This window comes from Temnothorax americanus, unplaced genomic scaffold (assembly GCF_048541705.1).
Source record: "Temnothorax americanus isolate GAGA-0224 unplaced genomic scaffold, ASM4854170v1 Scaffold5, whole genome shotgun sequence".
Classification (NCBI taxonomy): Eukaryota; Metazoa; Arthropoda; class Insecta; order Hymenoptera; family Formicidae; genus Temnothorax; species Temnothorax americanus.
Window position 1 is genome coordinate 7,001,135 of NW_027509657.1, and position 23,945 is coordinate 7,025,079.

General features: G+C 38.1%; 5 protein-coding genes and 1 long non-coding RNA gene across 11 annotated transcripts in view; 2 read left to right on the plus strand and 4 right to left on the minus strand.

Moving 5' to 3' along the window:
- Qless (decaprenyl diphosphate synthase subunit 1 qless) overlaps positions 1–13,420 on the minus strand; it is a 37,527-nt gene extending 24,107 nt beyond the window's left edge. The window contains exon 1 of the mRNA XM_077417980.1: positions 13,096–13,420. Within this exon, the coding sequence (XP_077274106.1) occupies positions 13,096–13,260 (165 nt within the window). The 5' untranslated portion in view covers positions 13,261–13,420. The remainder of the gene's footprint in view (positions 1–13,095) is intronic.
- LOC143903899 (carnitine O-acetyltransferase-like) lies at positions 838–22,104 on the plus strand. Of its 6 annotated transcripts, none has more exons than XM_077417951.1 (14): positions 838–958; positions 1,508–1,720; positions 19,047–19,125; positions 19,196–19,326; positions 19,386–19,521; positions 19,593–19,765; positions 19,837–19,990; positions 20,049–20,214; positions 20,345–20,532; positions 20,638–20,738; positions 20,823–20,948; positions 21,020–21,344; positions 21,435–21,572; positions 21,687–22,104. In XM_077417951.1, exons 3-14 carry the CDS (start codon positions 19,090–19,092, stop codon positions 21,882–21,884), a joined length of 1,872 nt encoding a protein of 623 aa, XP_077274077.1. In that variant the 5' UTR covers positions 838–958; positions 1,508–1,720; positions 19,047–19,089; the 3' UTR covers positions 21,885–22,104. The 6 variants fall into 6 exon arrangements, with proteins under 6 accessions (XP_077274077.1, XP_077274079.1, XP_077274083.1 ...); XM_077417953.1 differs by having other exon boundaries at positions 853–958; positions 1,581–1,720; XM_077417957.1 differs by lacking the exons at positions 838–958; positions 1,508–1,720 and adding an exon at positions 17,270–17,407.
- Mrpl32 (mitochondrial ribosomal protein L32) lies at positions 10,763–15,267 on the plus strand. The gene is made up of 5 exons (XM_077417983.1): positions 10,763–10,863; positions 14,056–14,216; positions 14,457–14,708; positions 14,841–14,983; positions 15,064–15,267. The coding sequence occupies exons 2-5, from the start codon at positions 14,141–14,143 to the stop codon at positions 15,181–15,183; spliced, it is 591 nt and encodes a 196-aa protein (XP_077274109.1). The 5' UTR covers positions 10,763–10,863; positions 14,056–14,140; the 3' UTR covers positions 15,184–15,267.
- On the minus strand, positions 15,293–17,616 carry Spn-f (C2H2-type zinc binding domain-containing protein spindle-F). The gene is made up of 5 exons (XM_077417975.1): positions 17,221–17,616; positions 16,387–16,651; positions 16,233–16,324; positions 15,976–16,168; positions 15,293–15,848 (listed from the first exon to the last, which is right to left on the minus strand). Exons 1-5 carry the CDS (start codon positions 17,437–17,439, stop codon positions 15,544–15,546), a joined length of 1,074 nt encoding a protein of 357 aa, XP_077274101.1. The 5' UTR covers positions 17,440–17,616; the 3' UTR covers positions 15,293–15,543.
- On the minus strand, positions 18,163–18,671 carry LOC143903916 (uncharacterized). Its single transcript, XR_013258828.1, has 2 exons — positions 18,536–18,671; positions 18,163–18,455 (listed from the first exon to the last, which is right to left on the minus strand). It is a non-coding gene; the product is annotated as an uncharacterized LOC143903916 (long non-coding RNA).
- Positions 22,005–23,903, minus strand: O-fut1 (O-fucosyltransferase 1). The gene is made up of 6 exons (XM_077417974.1): positions 23,645–23,903; positions 23,454–23,569; positions 23,260–23,383; positions 22,791–23,167; positions 22,444–22,680; positions 22,005–22,386 (listed from the first exon to the last, which is right to left on the minus strand). Exons 1-6 carry the CDS (start codon positions 23,751–23,753, stop codon positions 22,201–22,203), a joined length of 1,149 nt encoding a protein of 382 aa, XP_077274100.1. The 5' UTR covers positions 23,754–23,903; the 3' UTR covers positions 22,005–22,200.
- Between the last annotated feature and the right edge of the window lie 42 nt (positions 23,904–23,945).

Consider the following 23,945-nt stretch of genomic DNA (forward strand, 5'->3'; position numbering starts at 1 on the left):
TTATTACTTGTTATTTGTAATACAAAGAATTATTAAAAATTATAACTTTATATATTTCTTATCCTTAGATTTTTTTTAGCACTAATATTAATATAGACAACGCGTGAATTGTACGACACAAGATGCAGCGTTATTTAATATATTTTACTCTTGCATAAGTGCACAATTATAATTTTGTTTGTTATTGTTATTAGCATTTTGCGTTAATATTATTAACGACAGTATTGTTAATATTTAATTTTTCTATAACATTTTATTTAATATTATTATTATTAAGGCACACAATAACATTCGTCAACTCATAGATTTTAATTGTCCAGTGTGTCATTTCTGTCTAAATTTTTAGAGAAAAATGATTCATTTTTTAAAGATATGCATCTTAGTAAACTGATTCAAGATTTCTCGCTATTTCTACGTTCGTGCTCGAAATAATAGCGCAATTTATGTTAAGATCGCATATTGGTATCGCGCAACGGATTACGGGGTACTTTGTGTAACCTTTAAAAGCCAAATCACATATGTTTTGTGATCTGAATTATTTAACGCCACGCGTCTGCCCGTCATTACGAGGCTTAATTGAATTAGTTACCTTTCACTCGTTTGAACAGCTGTTCGCATTGCTAATTGCCCCGGATTATTAATTTAGGAAAGCGGCGATTTTGCAACAGCATGATTTAAGCAAAGCCACGAGAGTTATTTGTCATCAGAAAAACAGCGGTTCTCTACAAAAAACAGCTTCTGATATAAAAATAAGAATTATCTGAACTTCTTGCACGGTTCATCTTTCCTTTTTTTCTTTTCATGTTGCAGAGAAAAGGAGAGATAAGATGAACCGTGCAAGAAGTTGAGCTAAAACGAACGAAACCTCAGTCGCTTAGCGGAAAAGCAACTTCACAGATATGATATCGGAGAGATAAATATAGTTTTCATAGCGCGCTGATTTTGTGATCAAAAAAAGGTAAGAGATATATATTATATGACGAAGCCGTTTAACTTCGACGAAAAACAGACATCTAACTAAAGTGACACTATCGCCGAAAACGAAAATAATGCAACCAAAATTCCTATTAATTCAACCAGACCTATTAATTCAACCAGATTCTGATGGTAGATGCAACCAGTATTTTCTGGTGGAAAATGAATGAACCAGATTTTTTTCAGTGTAGAAATTATCGCACATTTCATTAGTATATATTGCAACAACATTTAACCGATTTTAATGAGTTGTCAGATTTGACCGATGTGAATACAAACAATAATTATGCCGTCTCGGCAGTACTTGACCGCGTCTCCGAGCCGTAATGGTCTCATTAATCTACGCTAATGAAGTCACAATTACGAAGTTACGAGTCCATTCCAAAGTGTTAATTACAAAAGTTGACAACTAATATTTTAAATGAGCTAAAGGCACTATCTACACGATTGAATAGGAAAGTCGATTGGTAAACACTCCGGATAATCGGACAGTCACCCGCATTTCTAACGATAAATCATTTGTAATTGTCAGAGAAAGCTGTAATTCCTGTATCAAAGTTGAGAAGTGAATTATACTCGCGTTGAAAACGCGCTTTATTTTCAAGAAGAGACTGGTTTTTCTCTCTCGCGCCGAGGCACTTCGGTTGGAATTCCATGTAAAACGGAGCTGCTTTTGTGAACTCGAATCGAGACCTGCGCGAGACGAAGAAGGTATCCGACTGGTCGCCCAACAGTTAAAAAACAAGTACGTAGTACGTAATCGCTCAACTTTTACCGCGGCTCGCATTTGGATATCGAGGGCACCTGCGTGCCGTTCTTGTCACGGAGAAACTGACCGTTTCATCGCCGAAAAAAGGGTCGATATATCGTTTATCTTGCGCACTCGTCACGTCCTCCGTGATCTTTATTAATCTCTGTGGCGCAGGAATTGCACTTCAGATCTCAAAAATCGATTCGTGCGATACTAAATCTTTCATAAATTAATCTTTTATAGATTAATCTTCTATAGATTTACGCGATGTATACATTCTTTTAAAGTATAATCTTTTTAAAAGAAAACGGCGATATTTTTGAAATGTGTTGGGAAGATGTGTACAAGGTGAAGAAGAAATGTCGACATTGCAAGATATGTATAAAACAAAGCATTAAAAATATACATATATATATGTATATGTATTGAAGTATTTTGCAGTTTAAAAAATAAAATATAATGCATGCAATAAGTTTTTTTAGAAATACTAATGTCATATCTACTTATCATCAACTTATGAATTTTTTAAAAAAAATATATGTTATCTGTCTATTAAAAAATTCTCAATGACATTTATAAGAAATGTGCATCCATTATATTTAATCCTTATAAAACCTGCCAAATACTTTATTTAAAAGAATTTTTCTCAGAAATAATTTTGAATATATTTGAGAATTCCTTCAATCTTAATGTCACACATTTTATTAAATAAAACGCTAAAAATTATTAGAATCTCCGTCGCAGCCGTCGCAGGTTCTTAACGAGAACGCTTCGCATCTTTGTTGAAAACAATAGCACGTAATAAACAAAAAAAAAGTACAGCGGAGTCGACGACCCGTCATGCCTTACACTTTTCTCCTCAAGGATCTTTGTGGATACACCTTTGCGCGATGCCGCGAGCCGCGAGCCTTGGAATCGCTGCACGATTCGACTGCAAAATGAGGCAACGCCAATGATCGTTATGTGCGTTGCGATGCCTCTTTTAACGTCTTCGAGACAATTTAGCAGGCGGCTTGCGCAACGTCCGTTTGCGATTTACATTAAAAAAAAAAAATGCGGAAACGCCACGTGGGAGTCAAGGGCAAGATGGACCGATTCCGGCTTACTTTTTTTCTTTTTTTTTTTTTTCTAGCGGAGATACGCGTCCGCGGGTCTGTGATTTCGTCAACCTACTTTAAATTCTTGTCAGACAAATCCTAGAATAATTTTCTCGACGCTATCGGCGGATTTCGAATTTCGTTTTTAAGCCCAAAGTTATACAAAAGTTATTTCCAAATCGTCTTCAGTCTATTTTTTTTAAACGTGTACTGTCGATTTCGATGTATCCATTAATACTCGAGGAAACGTAAATCCTGAAGGATATATTTGAATACAGCCTAAACGCACACATATATTATCCTGCGCTACAGCGGAGAAAGTTCTCTATACCTGTTGCGTGTATTTGGAGAGCATATATTTCTCCGTTTTCGGAAGACACAAGGTGATTGAACCACTTCCCGTTGTGAAATATGACGTTTTGACTTGCGTGTTTATTTGTACATGTTCAAACTTTTTTCTCTCTCGTAATAATAACAGTGAGAAAACGCGAGAATAATTGTTGTCTTACTTGTTGCCCAAATAATTCGAAGACCGTTAATAAATATCACATTGTAAATATATTTATCTCGAGAATTATCTCTAAAAATTCAAGTTACAAGTACAATGCAACATTTTTAAGAAGATTAAAAGTTATAGAAAGATAATTTCCATTGTTCTATCATACTTATCTTTATTTGCCGTTTGAGAATATTCGTAAATTTGATTTTGCAATATAGCTGTCTATTTTTGTAGACAAATAGGTATGCGACGATCATCATTTGACATATGGTATAATATGCGAGAAATTTAGCGAGAAAGCGGATATTGCCAGTATGAAAGTAAACTATAGATAAAAACTATGTAGATCCGGAACTAGTAGGTTAAATTACTATCTCTGGCGAGGTACGCTTCTTCGTAAAGGTTAAAGATTATTTCTCCCGAAGTGGGATTACACAACAATTATAAGCGTTGGTTAAACAAAGCAATGTCAATTAAAAAAAAATTCTACTTATTTTCGCGTAAAATTTTCCTTTTGTATTCCTCGTTGGCGAGATAAATTTACGATAGGAGAGAAAAAAATATTTGTTACTATATGTTAAAACAACTGAAAATATTAATAACGGTTACCAGAAATTGTTTCCTTTATCGAATGTACATAATATTGTTTAATTATCGAACATTGTATTATTTATACGTACGTTCTTAAGATTTTCTTATACACAACGTGCTCGTTTATACATTTCCAACGTATTGTGCAATATTAGGGATTCTCTGCATAATAATGTTAAAAATTCTTTTCATTTATGCTAAGGAGCCTTCATAAAATGATTTCATCATCGTCATCATTATACATATATATCTTATCATGCAATCTAAGCAATTTAAATGCTGGTCTTATCCCTATAGCTTTGCAATTTACGTCGATAGCTACGTGCCGTATCGCGCCTTCAGTGTTCATCATGCATGAGACGCATCATCTGACGCACTTCAGGGCACACATGAATCAGACGTGTACTCGCGTCAATTTTACGCCTTCGCGTCTGATGTCAGGCATTTCTGGGTCGAGTGCATCATATATACATATCCAGACATTCGGTCGTTACGACTGCTAATTGAAAAATCCAGAACTTTTTTCTTTTTCATTGATATATATCTTTTTATATTTCTTAACTTAACATTAACCTGGTTATTTATATAAACTGTTATTTATTTCTTATTGTCCTTTAACTTTTTAAACTTTATTGTCGTTTAACCTTTTGCGTATCTCATATACATACATATATACGTATATGAAATATTTACAGTAATTGACAAAGTTTTAGAGACTTGACTAGTACCCATCCATTTTTCACATTTCACCGAGATATCGAAATCAAGGCATCCGATCGCCATTAAGATATTGATTACACTAACAATAAGTATATACTCTTCGCATGGCCATCACATAATAAAAATTTGCTAAATATATCATTATTATCGTTATTAGATAGATTAAAGATTCATATATATGTATATGCGATGTAATTTACCGTATTCGGACATTCGCGTCGCGTTACTCTAACTTCTTTTATTCGTCAATTTATCCGCAATAAGTACAGTTAGTCTGTCCATGAAACATAATTGCACATTCGGATCTTCCTTCTGTAATATCTCAAGATCGTCCTCAAAGCTCAGAGTTAGCATAATAATATACCACAAACAATTATACGCGTTCTTGAAGCGACGACATCCTTTCTCTCACCTCTTCGCGCGATAACATCTAGTTATTAACTCTACATTGTTTTCCAAGGATACACGATTCAATTGCAGAGTGACTGTAGCCATGTAAACTTCCTTTATACGATAATGAATTTTTATTTGTGCTTTCATTTATGCACCCGCCACTTGTTTCTAATTTAGTATAGATTTTGCTAATATTAAAAATATTATATGTATATCATATATTAGATATTAAACATTTCCAGTCAAATATAATTGGCTAACAATTGCAGTTACTTATGCACAAAACTGATATTGTGTCTTTATTAACATTTGCATGTGTTTTCATATAGCGATAATACTTCAAGTTTTTCGTATTTTCATAAACTTATATTTGAAAAAGCGTGACTGATAAATCGGACAAAGCTGCGGTGTAAAAAATTATTTTAATAATTTGTTCTAGAGAATAATTAAAATCGAGAGATTTTAACATAAAAATATCGAGATTAGAGTAATTTTTAATAAAAGCAACGCGATTATAATGCTAGGTCTTTGCGATATGTGCGCATACAGATCAGTTTATTTGTAACTTTAACTTTAACTTTTGATATGACCTATAAGTGTTGATTTTTATTGTTCTATTGATTATGTCTTATAGCTTGTTTTATGCACTACCAAACAAAGAAGTATTATATTAATATTATTCACGTTTATTAATTTCATTGAATTCAACGTTAATTTATTGCTTTAATACAAATATTCGACCAATATGAGTCGAAATATCCACAAAAATAGGTTGAAAAATCAGAGAATTAATATCTTATTTTTGCTTGAATATCATCGGATTTCCTATCAAAATATAGCGAATTACAATTGCGAGTAATTATAGATTTTATAATAATTTGTTCAGAAATTTCAAGTCATTTTGAATTGCTTTATAGAACAACGTTTTCTTCTCTTGAATAAAAATTAATGGCCGGTATTCATAGTCCGTTTTTATTTCAAAACTGTTTTTAAGTACAAAATATGATTGTATAATGACGGCTGCTAATATTATAAAAACCAATCGAGAAAGAGAGACGTGATAAAAGAAGCAATATAAGAAGTAGTAATAAAATTCGACTAAGTTAAAAGCAGAAGTAATAAAATTCAAATCGACTTTGCAAACACTTTGTTGACAGTTGACCTTTAACGCACCATGTTTTATTCTAAATATCTGATGTGAATCATAATTTACAAATGAAAAAACTGAGACAAAATTTTAATGTCTTAATTAAAATAAACATCTTTTATGACCGCATTAGATAATTTCACTATATAAGAAGGCGAATTACGACGTAATTAATTTCGACTTAATTTCGCATTTTTTTTTATTAAGTACTTCTCATCGGTGGCAGCTAAAATAGTTTGTGCCATCGGATTTGACTTATTCTCTAAAACTCACTTTTATAATAAAGATTAATTATTCAAGCACAGGTTCTTTAAAAATAAAGTGCGTTGCCAATGCGCGACCCCAAGCACTTCCGTTATTCGGTCCTGGTATAAAGTGCACGTATGTATCTGTAGTATCTGCATACCTGCACGTGCAGGAATGCATGAATATGTTGACAATACAATTATTCTTGTTAACCGAACGAATTACTGCGAACGAATTAGCTCGTAACGAATTAGCATAGAAAAACCGTGCCTACTCTTCTTACAGAATGTCGAATGGGCAATTTGGTAAAATCGCCCGGGAAGATTATCGATCGCAAAACTTTGTCCTGAAATAATTATCGCGAATCACCATGCTCTATAATGATGCACCGACAATGCAACCTGCTTATTTACAAGCAGGTTGCATTGTTATGCGTTATTAGAGCATCACTTAGTCTCAATTTTCCGGTCTTCTCCTCCGTAAACATTTCATAAGAGATCTCTATAATTATAATTACAAAGTCTTTCAAAGCTGTTGATACGAGCATTTGAATTTTCTAAACCAGCCGATATTCTCCATGATAATGCTCGTGACATTTAGCCTTTATTTGCCCAAAGGTTGCTCATTCACATTAATTCTGCGCGTAAAGTATAAGTATACCTATCAGCATTCTACATGTGTGAGTGCAAGCTGCTGCGTCTTAAAAACATCACGCAGCCATTGCATATTTATCGCACAGTCCAAGAAAGATTTTTGACGTACAAACGCCAAAACCGATTACGCGCACAAAATGTATAATTTTTTTCCTGCAATGGTACGACATACGGGATATACCGGCCATTCTATTTCTGTCTCCGGCACTTGCGATTCAAGCCCGAAATTTATTTTAATCTTATATAGCGCTTAATATCGCAGTTGATACTGTGAATACAAAGAGTCCTTTAATTGTACATTAATGCGTGCCGTATTGGTATTGTAAATCTGGAGTACAAGAAACAAGAAATAAAATGTCATATAAACGTATAGACTTCTAGATATTAATCCACACGATAAACAAGGATAAGTCAAAGATAAGATAAACGAAGCTCGTTAATTCTTTGTTCATCTAATTATTTGAAAAATAAGAATAAAGTTTAAGATAAAAAAATATATAAAATGGATTACCTAGGCGTTATTTACCGTTGTGTAACAAATCGAGAAAACGATTTTCTCTCTCTCTCCAAATGTCTGAAAATATAAACGGAAGCACCTTGATATACTTAAAATTTGACACACTTTGTTCATAAATAGAACAAACGGATTAAATTAAATTTCATGTATGTGAATCAGCAAGTTGATGCCTTATCGTAGAATCGTGAACGTAAAATTGCGTGTTTCGCAAGGGAAAACGAGCGCAGTTACTGCATTTTTTTCTTATGGGAAGGACGTATTAAATTATTCTCTGGTGTTGCTGGTGCAGCAGAGTATCAAAGATACTCAAGATACGATCCGATATCGTGATCTTAAATATCTCTTTTGATTTACTTCCTGCACCTTTCGCCTCTGCGTATACCGCACGTTTAAGTGCGACCGAATGTAGAAAAACCAATCAGCCTATATATCGCCAGCGCTATTCAATACCACTTACGGATCAACCGTTTCAAGTTTAAGCAACGGCAATTTGAATAACGACGCGGTAATAAATCGACCTACTCGTGAGAATGCATTAGCTGCAGTAAAATTACGTAATACGAACTTCAAAGGTACAGAACTTGCTTAGTCGATGCAAAGCGAGATTAATGTACTCATTTTTCTTCGCTTGATTTTATGTTAGCAGAGATTGCGTAAAATATTACAACGTTAATTTGCTTGTAGATAAAGTGTACAGAAAAACGCTTACAATTCTGAAAATACTATACTTTAGCGTTCCATAAATTTCCAAAATAATTTACTTAAAACAGTCTAATTAGCTTCGTCTTCTCTATAGCAGTACAATTACATTAACGGATGGATATAACAGATATGTATTTTTGGGTTGATACAAAATATACAGAAGAAATATATTGTGAGAGAGAGAGAGAGAGAGAGAGAGAGAGAGAGAGAGAGAGAAAGAAAGGTGCTGTAATCGGGAAAATTATGAGACAATCAATGAAAATATATCAGATATAAAATACTACGAACAATCGCAAATTTCTTACGCGACTGAATGGCAAGTAACTCTATGGTTGAGCCATTATTTCTATATATATGTATATATGTATATATGTATATATGAGAAAACATATGTATAATATAATATATCTCATTTCATAACAAAATATTGTTAAATATGAAGAAATTAGTTTAGCAAGAAAGAAAGATAAATCAAACAGAAATAGAGCGCGCTCGCTTATCAAATGTATCTTCAAAGGCGCGTATATATATATATATATATATATGCATGAGGTTTCGATTTCAGCGGTTTTCACTCTCGATCGGAAAGTGTCGCTACCACAAGAGGAGTAAAAGTCACGGGGACCCCGCGGTAAAAACAGGTGTGGAGGCGCATACTATAGCTGGTCAAGCCGAGAAAGTCAAGAGCGCGAATGCGCCGCGCCGATGTGCTCCAAGAGGTATCTCTCGCGCAGCCTGTTAGCCTACTTACGCGCGCGTTAGTAAGTACGGCTCGAAAATTCGTGACGCGACCGGTCTCGCCGCATTCGTCGCCGATTCAATAATACTGACCGTCGTCGTACACCCCGATAAATCCCCCCCCCCCCCGCGTAAAAAAGGAGCACGACGAGACGTCCGTGTTACCTCTCGGCCGCCACTCCGGTTGCACTTGCAGCGACTCCGGTTTACCTAAGTCTTGCATAACGCGATCAGCCGCCCCCGGATCGACGACGACGTTGCAGCTCCGCCGGGATTGACGAGCGATCATCGACGGCGAAATTTCGAAGCCCCGATTCCTCCGCTATGCGCTTTCGATCCGAGAAAGTCGCGATTTCGCACGTACGCCACGGCTCGAAAATCGCAACTGTGATTTCTCGAGAATACACCGAGCGATTGGCAACTGACGAACTGATTAACGGCAGGTTTTCTTATACCTAGTTTAAAAAGGCTCTTCAGTTTTGCATCCCACATATGGGATACCGCCCGTAGGGATGTAGCGAGAGAGTCGAAGATATTTGACGTGTAAATTAAATTTCGATATAGCCAGAATCGACAAGATTTTAAATAAGCAATAAATTAAAATAACGCAAAAACGAAATTTATTTGCTGATTCTATAAAATAGAAATATGACTATAATATGTTAGACTCGATTATTCTTTAAAATAAACGAGTATAAGATTAATATTTATATCACTTTATAACATCTTGAAGTTTAGTATTCATTATTTCTCAACATTTCTTTTAAGCAAATAAATTTCTTTGTTGCACTGGAAAAAAATATTTAAATGCAAAAAAATTATTTATTTAGATCGTGGCCAAGAGCTTATTTACTTAATATAATACATAATACACACACACACACACACACACACACACACACACACACACACACACACACACACACACACACACACACATATTTATTTAAAATTAAATATTTTTATTCAATTTTTAAATAAAAATATTTAATTCGAAATAAATATGTGTATTGTATTAAGTAAATAAGCTCTTGGCCACAATCTTCTAAATAAATATTTTTTTGCATCTAAATATTTTTTTTCTCAGTGACGTTATTTTAAAATTGATTGCTTATTTTTAAAATCTTGTCGATTCTGACTACATCGAAATTTAATTTACACGTCAAATATCTTCGACTGTCAAATAAATTTCGTTATTCTAATTTATTGCTCATTTAAAATCTTGTTGATTCTGATTGCGTTAAATTTAATTTACATTTTACTTTAGATATAAATTATTCTTTAGAATAATCGAGTATATAACATTATTACTCACTCTAAATCGTTACTTTTCGAAAATTACATTTTATTTCTACGTTAAAGCAAAGTCTATGTAAAATCAATTAAAAAATCGAATTTTTTATTATTTATTTGCCGCATTGAAATTAGCAAAGAAGAAATCTTCGTCAACTTAAAAATTCATAGTTCAATATTGATCTGTAAAAATTTCGTTTGCAAATCGTTCTATGTGTGTGCAATAGGAAATAAGTTTTCCAAACGAATTACGTGTTTATCTTTTATTTTACCAAATCTGGAATCGTTAATTTGCACACGTACAAAATACCTAAAATCTCTCGTAGAATTCATTCATTTCTCTATTAATTTAAAGAGAAGATTTCTTAACGCATATATACACAGGCATAATAATGAGAAGGATAATAAAAAAGACTCGTGTAAACTCTTCCGGTTTACAGAAGAGAATCCAAGGAAGAGTTGAAAGCTTCCGCCTTTAAAAATGTCTTCGACGAAGGACGTCGAAATAAAAGGTGATACCGTCACATCGACGGCAGCCGCGGTATGTATTTGCTTTATTAATTTCTAGGACGTGTGTTTCTATCTGTATTTTTTAAATATTTCTAGTCGCGTTCTTTTTTGATTCTTATTAGTTGCTTTCCATTTACATCAAAACTCAGATAATTCTCACTCGTGATGTCATTCTGTCATTATTATTCATTAATTTTCAAAAAGGATAGACGTCACAAGTGAGAATTATCTGAGTTTTGATGTAAATGGAAAGCATCTATTATCTTTCTCGATCTCCCATAAATTTGAGATTTAAATGAATTTGACTAACATTAATAACTTATCATTAAATTAACGAGGTGTTTAATTGATTAGAGATATTAAATAAATATTAAATATATATTAAATTAATGTTAAAATAATATACACGAAATAGAGAGACATCATTAAATTAATAAGATTTATGGTTAAATAAACCATTATTTAACCAGAAATCTTATCGAATCTCCCACATTAGTTATACGCCTATTCGTGTCATAAAATTATTTTCGGAGTCATAATTTCTTATCGTTAGAGTAAGAACAAACTTCAACCGTGAAATTTTTATAAAATTTGTCCTTTTTAGCGGGACGACTCCCTTTCTCTCACACATCTTTTTCTCTCCGAGGTCCCGATTAAGGAGGTTCGATGGCTACAACAAAATGCAGAGAGTTTCATGAAATTTTAATATGTTGTTCTGGAATGCAGAATAGAATTATGTGAATTTTTTTAGGAATTTTTCACCGTCCCGTTTTGAAAAAAATCTACTCCAAAAACTTAAAAAGTACAATTTTTGGATTAGATTTTTTTCAAAACGGGACGGTAAAAAATTCCCTAAAAATTCACATAATTCTATTTTGCATTCCAAAACGACATATTAAAATTTCATGAAACTGGCTGCATTTTTAACATAGGTTTTTATGGGAAATGATATATCGCATATACCTTCAGAATGAAATAAGTGCAAGAAAAAATGCAAATAATAAGGAAAAAAAAATATGCACATGTAACTTAATAATTTGCAAATAAATGAGCGAAAGAACGAGGAAGGTTACCGCACATTTCGTAGAAAAATTAATTATTAAAGCATAACGCGCTTGATTTTTCGTCTGCTAGACTGCCACGGTCGTGAACGACGCGAACAGCAGCACGCATTATACGCACGCGGCGACCAATCAGAGCAATCCCCTTCATTCCCACTACACTTCAAACGCTAGTGCGCTGTTTCCAGAACCCCCGCGTCCCACTGCTCCCTCCGATGAAGCCATCGAACCTCCTCAATGCCCGTCTCATTTCACGTGCAGAAAGTGCGACGCGGTGCAGCCACGAAGTACACACCTGCAGATCGTTTGAAACTGGGGCTCTAGCGCGTTCGAATTCTAACGCGCGCATGCGCGCGGCCGACGCGTGCGACGCGCCTCGCTTTCCCGGTCAACGCAGCCTCTAAAAGCGCGAGGGAATGGGACCGCGTCGCGTCCGTCTTTCGTCTAAGATTCTCGATCTTTCGCAGAGACGCGTTGCAAAAAAAAAAAAAACGCTCGCCAATTGTCGCGGTCGCGCGAGCGCCTCGTGTGCCGACCTCGACTCCGAGCGCGTTCGCCGAAAAATCGTCGCTCGTTCGACACCACGGCACGTCGCGTGACGCGTCGCGTCGCTAGCAGACGATCCATACGGCGTCTGCTGGGACCAGCTGACAGCCGTGCGCGGCCGCGGAGCAAAAGCGTGCCGCGCTCTAAAATATCCCCGAATTGTCGCGCGTGGATTTTACGCGCGCGATCGACGCGATCCGCGACGCTTCGCCTCGCGACATCCTCCCCTCGCGAAGATACGGGGAACCAGGTGTTCGTCGGTAGCTAGCACCTGACCCACGTGTTACGTAATTTTTTTTCACCGCGACGACTTCTCACGGAACGATCGTTTGAACGCGCCTGTCAAACTCGAGCCAAGCACCCCCGAAAAATCTCGAAACGGCTCGTCCGACTTCGCTGTCTCGATCAGGCTGTCGGGCTCGAGCGGCTCGAGTCATGTACAGGCGGCGGCAATCAGTCGATCGGGTGTCAACGTCGCGCCGGACGTAGGTTAGGTCGGCGGCGAGACGGTCGACGAGAGAAGCGCGAAAATCGCGGAAACATGAATGGGACAGCGCGTTTTCTCGGGCGCGTCGGGTCGCCGACGGGTCGCCGGCCGCGGGGACGCGAAGTTCGTCCCCTTCCCCGCCCCTCCCCCGCCGGGGGCGATAACGTACCTGCTGGCAGGGCTGGAGGAGCGCGCCGCCCGTGGCCCGGGTGGTCGCCGGCCGCGATTTCACACATGCCGTGGTCGAAACTCTCCTCCGTAACTGGGCGAAATGTCCGTACTGGCACAGTCTCTCGACACGAGCACAAAGCCTACTCGATCCTATACATGCCATCGCGCGGACTATAGTGAGGGGACTCACCACTGCTCGAGTGGCCCGTACCCGTACCTCTCGCGCGATTCTATCCACTCGATCCCACCAGGCAGCTACACTTCGAAAAAACACACCTCTCCCCCCCCCCCAACGAACGACGGCTCGCGTCTCGCGTCTCTCCGTCTCTCCCCAGGTATGTACTCCGTACTCCCCACGACACGAACGAGAGCGAGAGCGACTCCGTCGTTTTAGATGAGTCTCTCTATAATGTGCCTACCAAGCCGCATGCGCGCGCGCGCGCGCGGAAACGTCTTCCAATGACATTTGTCGTAGCTGCGCGCTTCGAAAACTTTCTACATTTGAAATGAAATAGATATACTGTCATCCCGATGACAAGACCGGTATAAGTCTTAAATTTACGTAACTGTTGAAATTTAGTCAGCTTGTAATATAACAGTAATTTCGCGACTTATCGTTACCCTCATATTATTATAATTATTAATGACATGTGTATGTGCGGTATATGTGCACCTGCAATTCGATGGTATTCGATTTTTATTTGAAACTTTCATTGTTACCATCCGTTCGATTATTTATGCGGATATACAGTTTTGTAATATTTTTACGTTAAATAAATATGTTTATTTATGAATTAGATAATAATAAAAAAATCGTGGGGGATTTACTTAATATATTATATATATATATATATATACTATAATTTTTTAACCAATTATTCAGATATTTTTTAGATATCGACGGTCGAGAGATTTATTATGATAGTCGATAATGTCGACGGTCTTCTATTATCCTCAGGACTCCATAGAGAATCACGAAAATTTACCCGGGGTCGGTAGTGTCTCGCCGATGCATAGATGCAGTAGCAGGTGCCGGTGGCAAGATGAATAGGTTAAGTTTGGCTCTTCAAAAATTTCAACAGGCGATTCAAACGATCTTTGGTCGCGGTTTTCCTCCAGGTAATTGAAAACCAACACGCATACACGTATTTTCAACTGAATTTTAAAAGTTAACGCGCAAATCCCAAGTGATTACTCATATCTTTTTATGTTCCCTAACCTCAATTGAAGGAGCTGTAGAATAATCAGTTTCGCGCGCAGATAAATAAAAAGATTTTAGTAATGCTAGTTTAAGGGCAAACGTCGTCAACACATTTATTGAAAAATCTAAAGAAGAATCTTTTAAACTTTCCGTGGTAGGACAACTATGTGCGGTCGAATGCAACGGTTTCCCGAACAAATCGAAATCGACGAGTCTCGGTGGTCACTCTCTAAAGGAAATTTTCGAGAATGGCATTTTATGGGCAGTTCCAAAACATCGACGTAGTTTGGAAGCGAGACTTAAGAGGAGATTCGGAGTAATGAAATATGTGTGGAAGCCACCTATTGCGAAAACCAATATATTAACGTGTACGAATTGTGGTCGTCATTACGAAGCCAACCGTTTATGCGGTAACGTTCATCAGTATGAGATAATTGTAGATTTAAAAAAATATAAAAAGCAATTTAGATTTATATTCTTGAATATAAAAGTGAATAAAAAAGGAACTTACGATGGTTTACCTGTATCTAATTATCGTGCAGGACATTGTTACGAAAAAGTAAAGCTCGAGACTAAAGAAATGCAAGACGCTATTCAGAAAGAGTTGGGTCTAAGGCCGGTGGAGCAGAACGTAATTGTATTGTACGACGGAGAAAGGGAATCTAAAACGGATGACTTTTGGAAGGTATTAAAAATATACGCTTCGTCGATATACAGATCGGTTTTGTTTACGTAAATACAGATTTAATCTATCTTTAATTCCAGAACCAAAGAATAGTCGAGTTGCCGAAGAAAAGGCCTTCGTGGTTTCATCGAAACTTACTGGAGCCAACAACGCAGGAGCCATCGGATAAAAAAGACGTCAAACCTACTCATCTTGCATAAAGTGCGCTTGAAATCAGGTTTTAATTTTTCGTAGCCAAAAGCCGGAATATATTAGTCGAGAGGATATTCGAAATAATCGAAATTTTTCGAAATTAAAAATACTGTAATGTTTTATTACATAAATATATTTATAACTAAGGTCCTTTGTGCGACGAAATACATTTCAACTACTTTTCGTGATTTCGTTTGTCGATATAAAAATAAAATATTTCGCAACAGACAGTATTGTCTCGTCTATAATTTATATCGGGTGTATTTTATCTATTTCAATATTCTGTATTCCCAATCACCATGAATTTTCTTGGAATCTGAAGAAAATTTCACGTCTAACGGTTTATCGCTGATTTTTTGACGACGCAATCAATGCACAAGCTCGAAATCCTCTGTAGAGTTTGACACCTCCTTGGTAAAATGATTTAAGACATGTTCGTGGAACTCCGCAAACGGTATGGATTTTCCGTAAACAGTTCCGCACAATGGGCACGTATTGATATCGGCGTCCATATTATCATTTAGGTTGGAGCATTTTTCCATGGAAATACTAGGATTCACGAGACTAGTCTGAGTAGCTCCGTGTTCTTTGAAACTGTCGTCGGAATCAAATTGCGTGCCCGTTTGACACATCTTTTTATTCGCGTTCTTTCGACAATTGTTACATATCGCTCCTGAAAAAAAAAATATATATATATATTTGTTTCAAAATTGACAAATTTCTAGAGAACTTTCTCCGTTTTGCGACTAATGCCAGAAAGATGATCCGATTATATTTACACTTGATTGAGAGACTCTCACCTTTTCTCATTTTTTTAAGATTCTGCAGGGCTCTTTTTAACCTAGTTTGCTGCCCAAGTAAGGTATCCTTAGTTTGGGACAACCGAATTTCATGCTGCTTCAGTTGCTCCAGCGAATCTGCGTCAGAATCTTCTGGATACGTGAAACCAACATTTTGTAAATTTAATTCGGAACGATTGTGCAACTCCACCATCTGCGTAAAACAACGGATATTGAGTAAGAGGCGACAAATCGTTGTGATATTTTTGCTTCCTTACCTCTGCGCATTGCTGTTCGAGATCAGACTTCTCTAACATAATACTATTTATTAATCGAAGAGATATTTCTTCCAAGCTTTGTTCTCTTTCACCTGCGACGAAAATTAGTTAATAATTGACGAGAAGCGTCGTTAGGTATCAAGTTGATACCAACCGTCCGTAGCTAGTAAATAGGTCTTGTTAGCGCTCTGTTTATCTAGATCAGACACATCGCGAAAGTTGTACGAAATAATTTCAGACGGCTGAGTGGTGGGATGCTGCTTAAGCGTGTCCGAAATTTTTGTTAATTGACTACCTAAAGATTTATTAGTTTTCGTCAGTCTCGTTAATCTGTTCCATAACTGACGATTTTCCGCGGCCACCATGAAAACGTGATGCGACAGCTGAGACTTCTGTTTTGTGAGTTCCTCTACCTTTTCCTGCAACCCAAAAAAAAACATATTACTCGTACCGTTAAATGCTCGCAAAATACCATAGACCGCAAATGATCAGAAATATGTTTCTTATTCCTTTATTTTTATATATCTTATTTTATTTCACATTAATGAAAGCACGTACACAAAATGTACTTGTCCTTAAAACAATATTAATGTTTCTAATGTTTACAATTCTACTGTATTCATTCTCAATCGTGCGGCTAAAGCCCATTCTAAAATAGCCGTAAAAGTATGTTTTAAGACGTAAGCAGTAAAAATTGACCAACTACAGCCGATCATTCTTGGATTGTAAAAATCCCATTAGTCAATAGCTTACTGCTTACGTCTTAATGCATACTTTACGGCTATTGTAGAATGGGCTTAAACGGACTGAAGAAACAAACGAATCTTGTGGCAAGTTGGTCGAATAAGAAAGGCCCAGCACTTTCAGACTTTTCAATTCTCAAGAAATAGATGTCTCTTACGATCCGCATTGTGTCTTAAGTATTGCAACGGGTTTAGGAAGATGAGGTGTTCAGTCTACTCGTTGTATCTAATTCGACTTGACGAACCTGCAGGGTTTGCAGCGCAGACCTGTCGCTCTCATCAACCTTGACAATAGCCGTGGACATGTCCCTGCCGCATTCGAGCCTGAGGCACGCGTTCTCCTCCTCCACCACCGCCAGTCGCGTCTGCAACTGCTGGCAACGTTCTTTCATGGTCTTGAAGGCGACCAGCAGCGCGCAGTACGACCCGAAGGTATCGTTCTCCGTGTTCTCGGCGTCGTTCATCGTGCGAGTCGTCGTTAGAAATTAGAAATTGACAAGCGCGGGTTCTTCGCGCGATACGACCGCGTCTCGCGACTCCGCGAACTTTCTCTCGGGTGAGCTTCCCGTTCCTGTCGCTCGTCCTGCCGAGGATGCGTTTGCTCGTGGGGGGGGGGAGGTGTAAGGTTAGGTCCAACCTCTTTACATCATGCCCGCGCGGCTACAGGTACAAACACTCCGGACCGGACTCCGGATACGTTCGCATACGGACCTAGCTCTCAGCCACTCTCAGCCTCCCTCAGCGAAAAGCGGCACGTGTGCTCTCTCGGTGTCATTCCGCGCTAACATTTGCAGGAGCCGTTGTGTCGCAGCGGAGTAAACGCGACATCAGGTGATTCCCCATTTTCCGTTTATGCTCCAGCAAATGCCAGTGCCAGAATTGCCGGTTGCCAGTATTCCCGAAGGAAAGAGGAGGGGACCGTCACTAGCTTCGGTCCATATACGTATTTTAAGTTCGCGTAAGAACCCCAGAAATCTCTAGAGCCAATTTCAAAAAGTGGCTTTCGATTCTGTAGAAACTGATTACGCAAACGTTAGTTTAATATAATGAATTTTGACGAACCTATATAGGAACTTCTTCGTACATAATTATGTTTATTTTTTTAATATATCTAGTTATATATATATATATATATATATATATAATTGTTCCAATCGGCTGCGATTGCGATGTCGAATAAACCAATATATATATATATATATATATATATATATATATATATATATATATATATATTGAAATATTATTTTGCAGGTATATTTTGGTTCATTCGACATCGCAATCGCAGCCGATTGGAACAATTAAATAAAACATAACAAACCGGTTTCGCGATCTCATTAATATTCATAACTGCTTTAAAGTCGCTAAATGGTCGCTGACGCTTCAAGTCGTCGACTTCGGTAGTCGCTCTTTCTTATCGAATACGACTGGAGAGGAATCTACATACTTCTATACTTACATATATACATTGCACATATACCTACAAAGATAAGAGAGTCGTGAAGCACTCATGTTTCTGCCACTAGTTGAGCTTTGACCAGCGTACAGAACGTAGTTTACCTTGGTTTACCTGCAGTCTCGATCAGTTTCGTACAACGTACATTTACTCCTTTTACCTGGCGTCAGGACTAGCCATATGGACGCGTATGTATATACACATTGTTAAAAATAATTCTGAATAATACTCTCTTTGGATGATACGCGACACAAGCGTATCTCAATTGTGGCAATTGGCCGGTCCAATGTCCGTGACATAATTGGTGACAATTTATAGCAATAACTCCGTCGATGCGTTTTGACTATCATCGCACAAATCACCTACCCCCGCGCGTACCGATTTAGACAGGCCACGTGTGTTTGTATGCGCATGCACGTTTAGCATATGTCTGGGTGTGACACATAACTGCTGAGATACTCTTGAAACTTTTGACACTCGGTAGAGCGTGAGACATATATCTCGACGAACAGTGAGCTCCATTGGATAACGTTGATTTCACGATTACGCTTGTTATTCGCGATACCGTTTGTCTCCGAAATGTTTTGATAATACCTGTTCATTTATGTTCTTTAGCGGTACAGTGGGATTAGGCTCGAGTTCTCCAGAGAAGCCAGCTATGTACAAAGTACTCTCCAATGTGTCAAAGTATACGGTAAGTACGTACGTGTATTTTTCATAGAAAGAAGATTCGAGCTGTTCAATGAAATTGATTGAATTAACAGGTCTACAATGGATTGCGTAGGACACCATCCGTTCTTCGTGGAGCATCTATAACAACGTTAAACCTAAATAAGCAACCGATCCCGAAGCAACCTGTTCCTGATCTCAAGCAAACCGCGGAACGTTACTTAAGGTACGACGCGTCTGTATGCCTTTTTATCTTCAAATGTCGTTACTCATAATTCATTACAGATCCTTAAAGCCACTGTTGACTGACAACGAATATAAAAATACGGAGAGGATTGTCGGTGAATTTATAAGCCACACGGGCGCGGGACCTCGGTTGCACGCTAAATTATTGGAGAGATATCGAAACACCGATAATTGGGTACTTAATATCTGTACATTTTTTCAAATATTAGGCGAATAATAATACAAATTCGCGTCAACTTATTTTAGATGAGAGAATGGTGGCTGGAAGTTGCATACTTAGGATACCGTTTGCCCGTGATCGTGCATTCCAGTCCTGGAACTGTCGGGCCACCTGTTATTTTCCAACGACCAGATGACGCGTATGTGTACGCGGCGCGTCTCGTAGCTGCAGTGTGCAATTACAATGAGATGGTCAAGAGGTGAGTTTTCTACAATTTACAATTTATTTTTTGTATTCCTCGTGATATTCATTCGCAATCGTGCACTGCAGTGAAAAGATGAAACAAGAGATGGCTCGCAATGATCCACTTGATATGCAGCCTTACGGCATGATACTCGGCACGCACAGGCAGCCTAACAAAGTAATCGATAAACTATTGCACACAGACGAGGCTAAACACATAATAGTCATAAGCAATAATAATGTAAGTATAATCAGCCCGATGAAACCATATAGCTGGTTATATTCCGCCTATATTACAGTTCTTTAAACTTTGCGTTGTCGATGAAAACGGCATTTTAAGCGAGGGCAAGCTCGTGGCTGCCGTAAAAGATATAGCAGATCGTTCGTGTACTCGAGGGAAGCCTGTAGGAATTTTAACTGGAAACGACAGAGACGCTTGGGCGAAGGACTACAGCTTACTTTTAGGTTTATTTCAGTTTAACTTTTCTTTTCGTTCTTTTTACCTTCGTATAATTTGCGTTCCATTATTTCAAACTGCACAATTTTTTTATAATTTCCGATTTTTTAACTTGAATTGTTATCGTTATATTTTCAGAACTGGGTAACAATAAGAATATAATCAAGGATATAGAATCTTCCTTGTTTATATTGTGTCTCGATAAGGATCTACCTAAAGACGCTTTTAAGAATAAGAATAATGCCTCGGTCAGAGCGGTTCAAGCTATGACAGGCTACAGCAGCTGCGTAAACGCTGGTAACAGATGGCACGACAAGACTGTGCAGGTGAAATATCTGACTAATATCTATTGTAAATAAATTCAACGGTTTTAAATATTTCAAAACAATTATTTTTTGATGCTGAGATAAACAAGGGACACATCTTTACAGTACATAGTATCCGCCGATGGTTACATTGGCATGGAATATGAACACAGTCCATGCGAGGGAGTTCCGGTTGCTGTTCTTCATGATTATGTATTAAAATATATGTAAATATATAATTAAATACTTGCCACACACATAAGCTGTCCTTTTAATGGGACGCTAATAAAAAAATCCCCATTTGTTTCCAGAGCGACGAGAGAAAATAGCGCGAGAGACGGAAGATCTGCGGATTTTCCGAGACCGGAACTTTTGAAGTTCGAAACTAACGACGTTATAGACTGTGCGATCGAGGTAGCTACCGATACGGTAGATAAGTAGGTCGATTGCCTCTTTACGATTACCTTACACCGGTATTATTGGAAATATAATATTTGTAATTTTTCAGGCTCTCCGACGACATAGACATGGAATGTTTTACGTTCGACAAATTCGGCGCGGACGCTATAAAAGCGATTAAACTGAGTCCCGATAGTTTTATCCAGATCGCGATGCAAGTGACGTTCTATAATTTACAAAGGAAGGCGCCAGCTCATTATGAAAGCGCAGCATTACGAAGATTCATAAATGCCAGAACCGAGTGCATCAGATCTACTAGCACCGAGTCCGTTGAATTTGCAAAAGTAATGCTTCCTGAGGAACGTAAGAGCAAACGGCAAAAGAAGGAAATGATGATCAGAGCTATAAATACTCATAAAGAATTCGCTGCGCAAGTGAGACAATCGTTCTTGGTTCACAATGCATTTTTAATCATAATTTTTTTAATACGCAAGCTTCAGAATTGATGTTTCTTTTTTGTATAGGCTGCGGCAGGACAAGGTGTCGATCGGCATTTGTTCGGCTTAAAAATGATAGCGAAAAGCGAAGGAATGGAGCTCCCAGAATTGTACAAGGATGTTGGTTACACCACAAGTACATACTTCAATTTAACGTCAAGTCAGGTAATTCAAAGTTGTAAAGAAATTTCTTGGGAAAACTGATGCGCGAAGATGTTCCGACGAGAAAAGATAAGTGCACATTTTTACGCTAATCGATGATAACTTTGTGATTCAAAGGTGCCATATAAGTCAGCGTCTTTTATGTGCTACGGACCAGTTGTTCCCGATGGTTACGGCTGCTGCTACAATCCGCGACCGAAGGACATTCTATTTGCCTGCTCGTCGTTCAAATCGGGCAACGGAACTGACACGAAAGAGTTTGCTCGCGTTTTGCAACGGACACTGTCCGACATGCGAGAGATAGGAAGTGAATAAAAGTGCAGAGAGACTCCGCAATTTTATTGCGATAGGAAATAGAAGTGTCGAAGTGTTGATATTTTTATACATGTATATACGACGACAAACAAAAACTCGAGATGCTCGAGTCAAGCGGACTCGTTTCTTATAAACTTTTTATTGCGAAATATATACTGGAGATCCGAAACATGTCACAATTGTATTTTCTCACGATAAATATACGTTAATCTCATTGTGCTATTACTCAATTCAATATAATGTATAAATATAAAAACTTATAAAAAAAACTGACGATTATGCGCATTTGGCAGGTATTATGTTACAAAATGTAATATCACAGTTCCGTTCTGGTTCTGGGAGGGTAACCCCAGAAGAATGTCGGGTATCCTCTGACTTCTCTTTCTCTGGCCACGAAAGCGGTGAAGGAAGAAATGCAATTTCCTATGAAATAATTAGACCTTCCGAGAATCGCCAGATCCAAATGTGCGGATACCGGCGGTTCCTGCCGGTGCACCGATATCTATATGGGAACGATGACATTAGCACTCATTCATCAATGACGAATATACAAGCTTACCTTCACGCGCGACAAGGCCTCTCCGAGTCTATCCGACATGTAATCATTGTCGGACGCCACAAACACAGACTTAATATCTTTGCCGCCGCGGATAACACGCTTCAGCTGTGTTATTATTGTATCGAACGACGGCAAGCACATCGAGAGAGTTGCTTTGCCACGTTCGTTTTGGTAACCAAGGCACTGAGGAGCGGCGAAAAGATCCGGTGCGGACGGTATATGTTCGCAAGCGCGTTCCTGAAAACCAGACGTAACAAATAGAAAACTATTATTCTCCATAGGACGTTAACGCGCTATTAACATTACATATTATCCGTATAAAAATATGTACAGCAAATATCACATACCCAATCGATCCCGTTTCGCAAATGTATGCCGACAAACGCGCCTCTCGGCAATTTTTCCCTTATAAACGCCTTCGCTTTATTCAGGATGTCGTTGTTCCAGTTGAGGCACTTCTGCAGAGGCTTGTTCAGAGGCTGAACTGGAAAGCTGGCAGGTGCGCCTGTGAACGCTAGTACCGGCCAAGTTTCAGGTGGATAATACCACTGCCACTGCTGTTGCCTCGCGCGAGTGTAATACGCATCGTAATAATGGAGCGGTTTGTAAAATTCTGATTTAACAAAATCTATATTATACGTGTCCCAGAAAGGACCAAATGGATTCCCATGCTTCGCATTACAGGACGTTCCGTTGCTCCCCACGCGAGCCTCGTAACAAAAAGCTGAGGAAGAACAAAGTTTGTCTTGCTTTGAAAAAAATTGACGTCAAAGCTCCACGTATCTTGCTTTCGAGAGAATTCACATTAGAGCTTACATATTCTTTTTTCGGGTGGCCATATCTTTGGCGCGACATCTCTCATAAAGTCCTCCATTAATATCGCTTTGTGGCAGCTTTGTACTTGGGAAACATTGAAATAGGTGTCGAACGGTACTTGTATCTGAAAATAAAATTGAATATTAGATGTCACTATGTAAAATTTGCGAATGACGTTATATTACTGTGCTCACAGATCTCGTCTCTCCCGTCCGATATTCGACCCACGGCGGTAACACCAGAGTACGATTCAGGGCCTGGGTGAAGCCTAGAACTCCTAAAAAGTGATCTGCCTGATTACCAAAGCGTCCTGAAATGAGAATCGGAGTTTTTTATTATCATGTCGAACGATGTCGTAGGTATGATAAAAATCGAAATCTCTTACCCATACAAGGACAATAAACTACGTAACCATTCTCGTCGATGTCAACGTCCTGGCAATGTGCGACGTAAAAGTTGATCAAAAATAACGTAAAAATCAATATCTTCGTCATCGCAATAAATTACGCGTAGCACTTTTACGAACTTTCCCGATATTTGACACTCTGTAGAAATAGCGTTAATATCTTCGCGAATTCCTGTAACGTTTGTACACAACTTTTTGCGCGACGCGATGCGCGAGGTTAAAGGTTAAACATGCATGATATACAAACATACTCTACTCCGGTTCCCATGGAGACGTACGT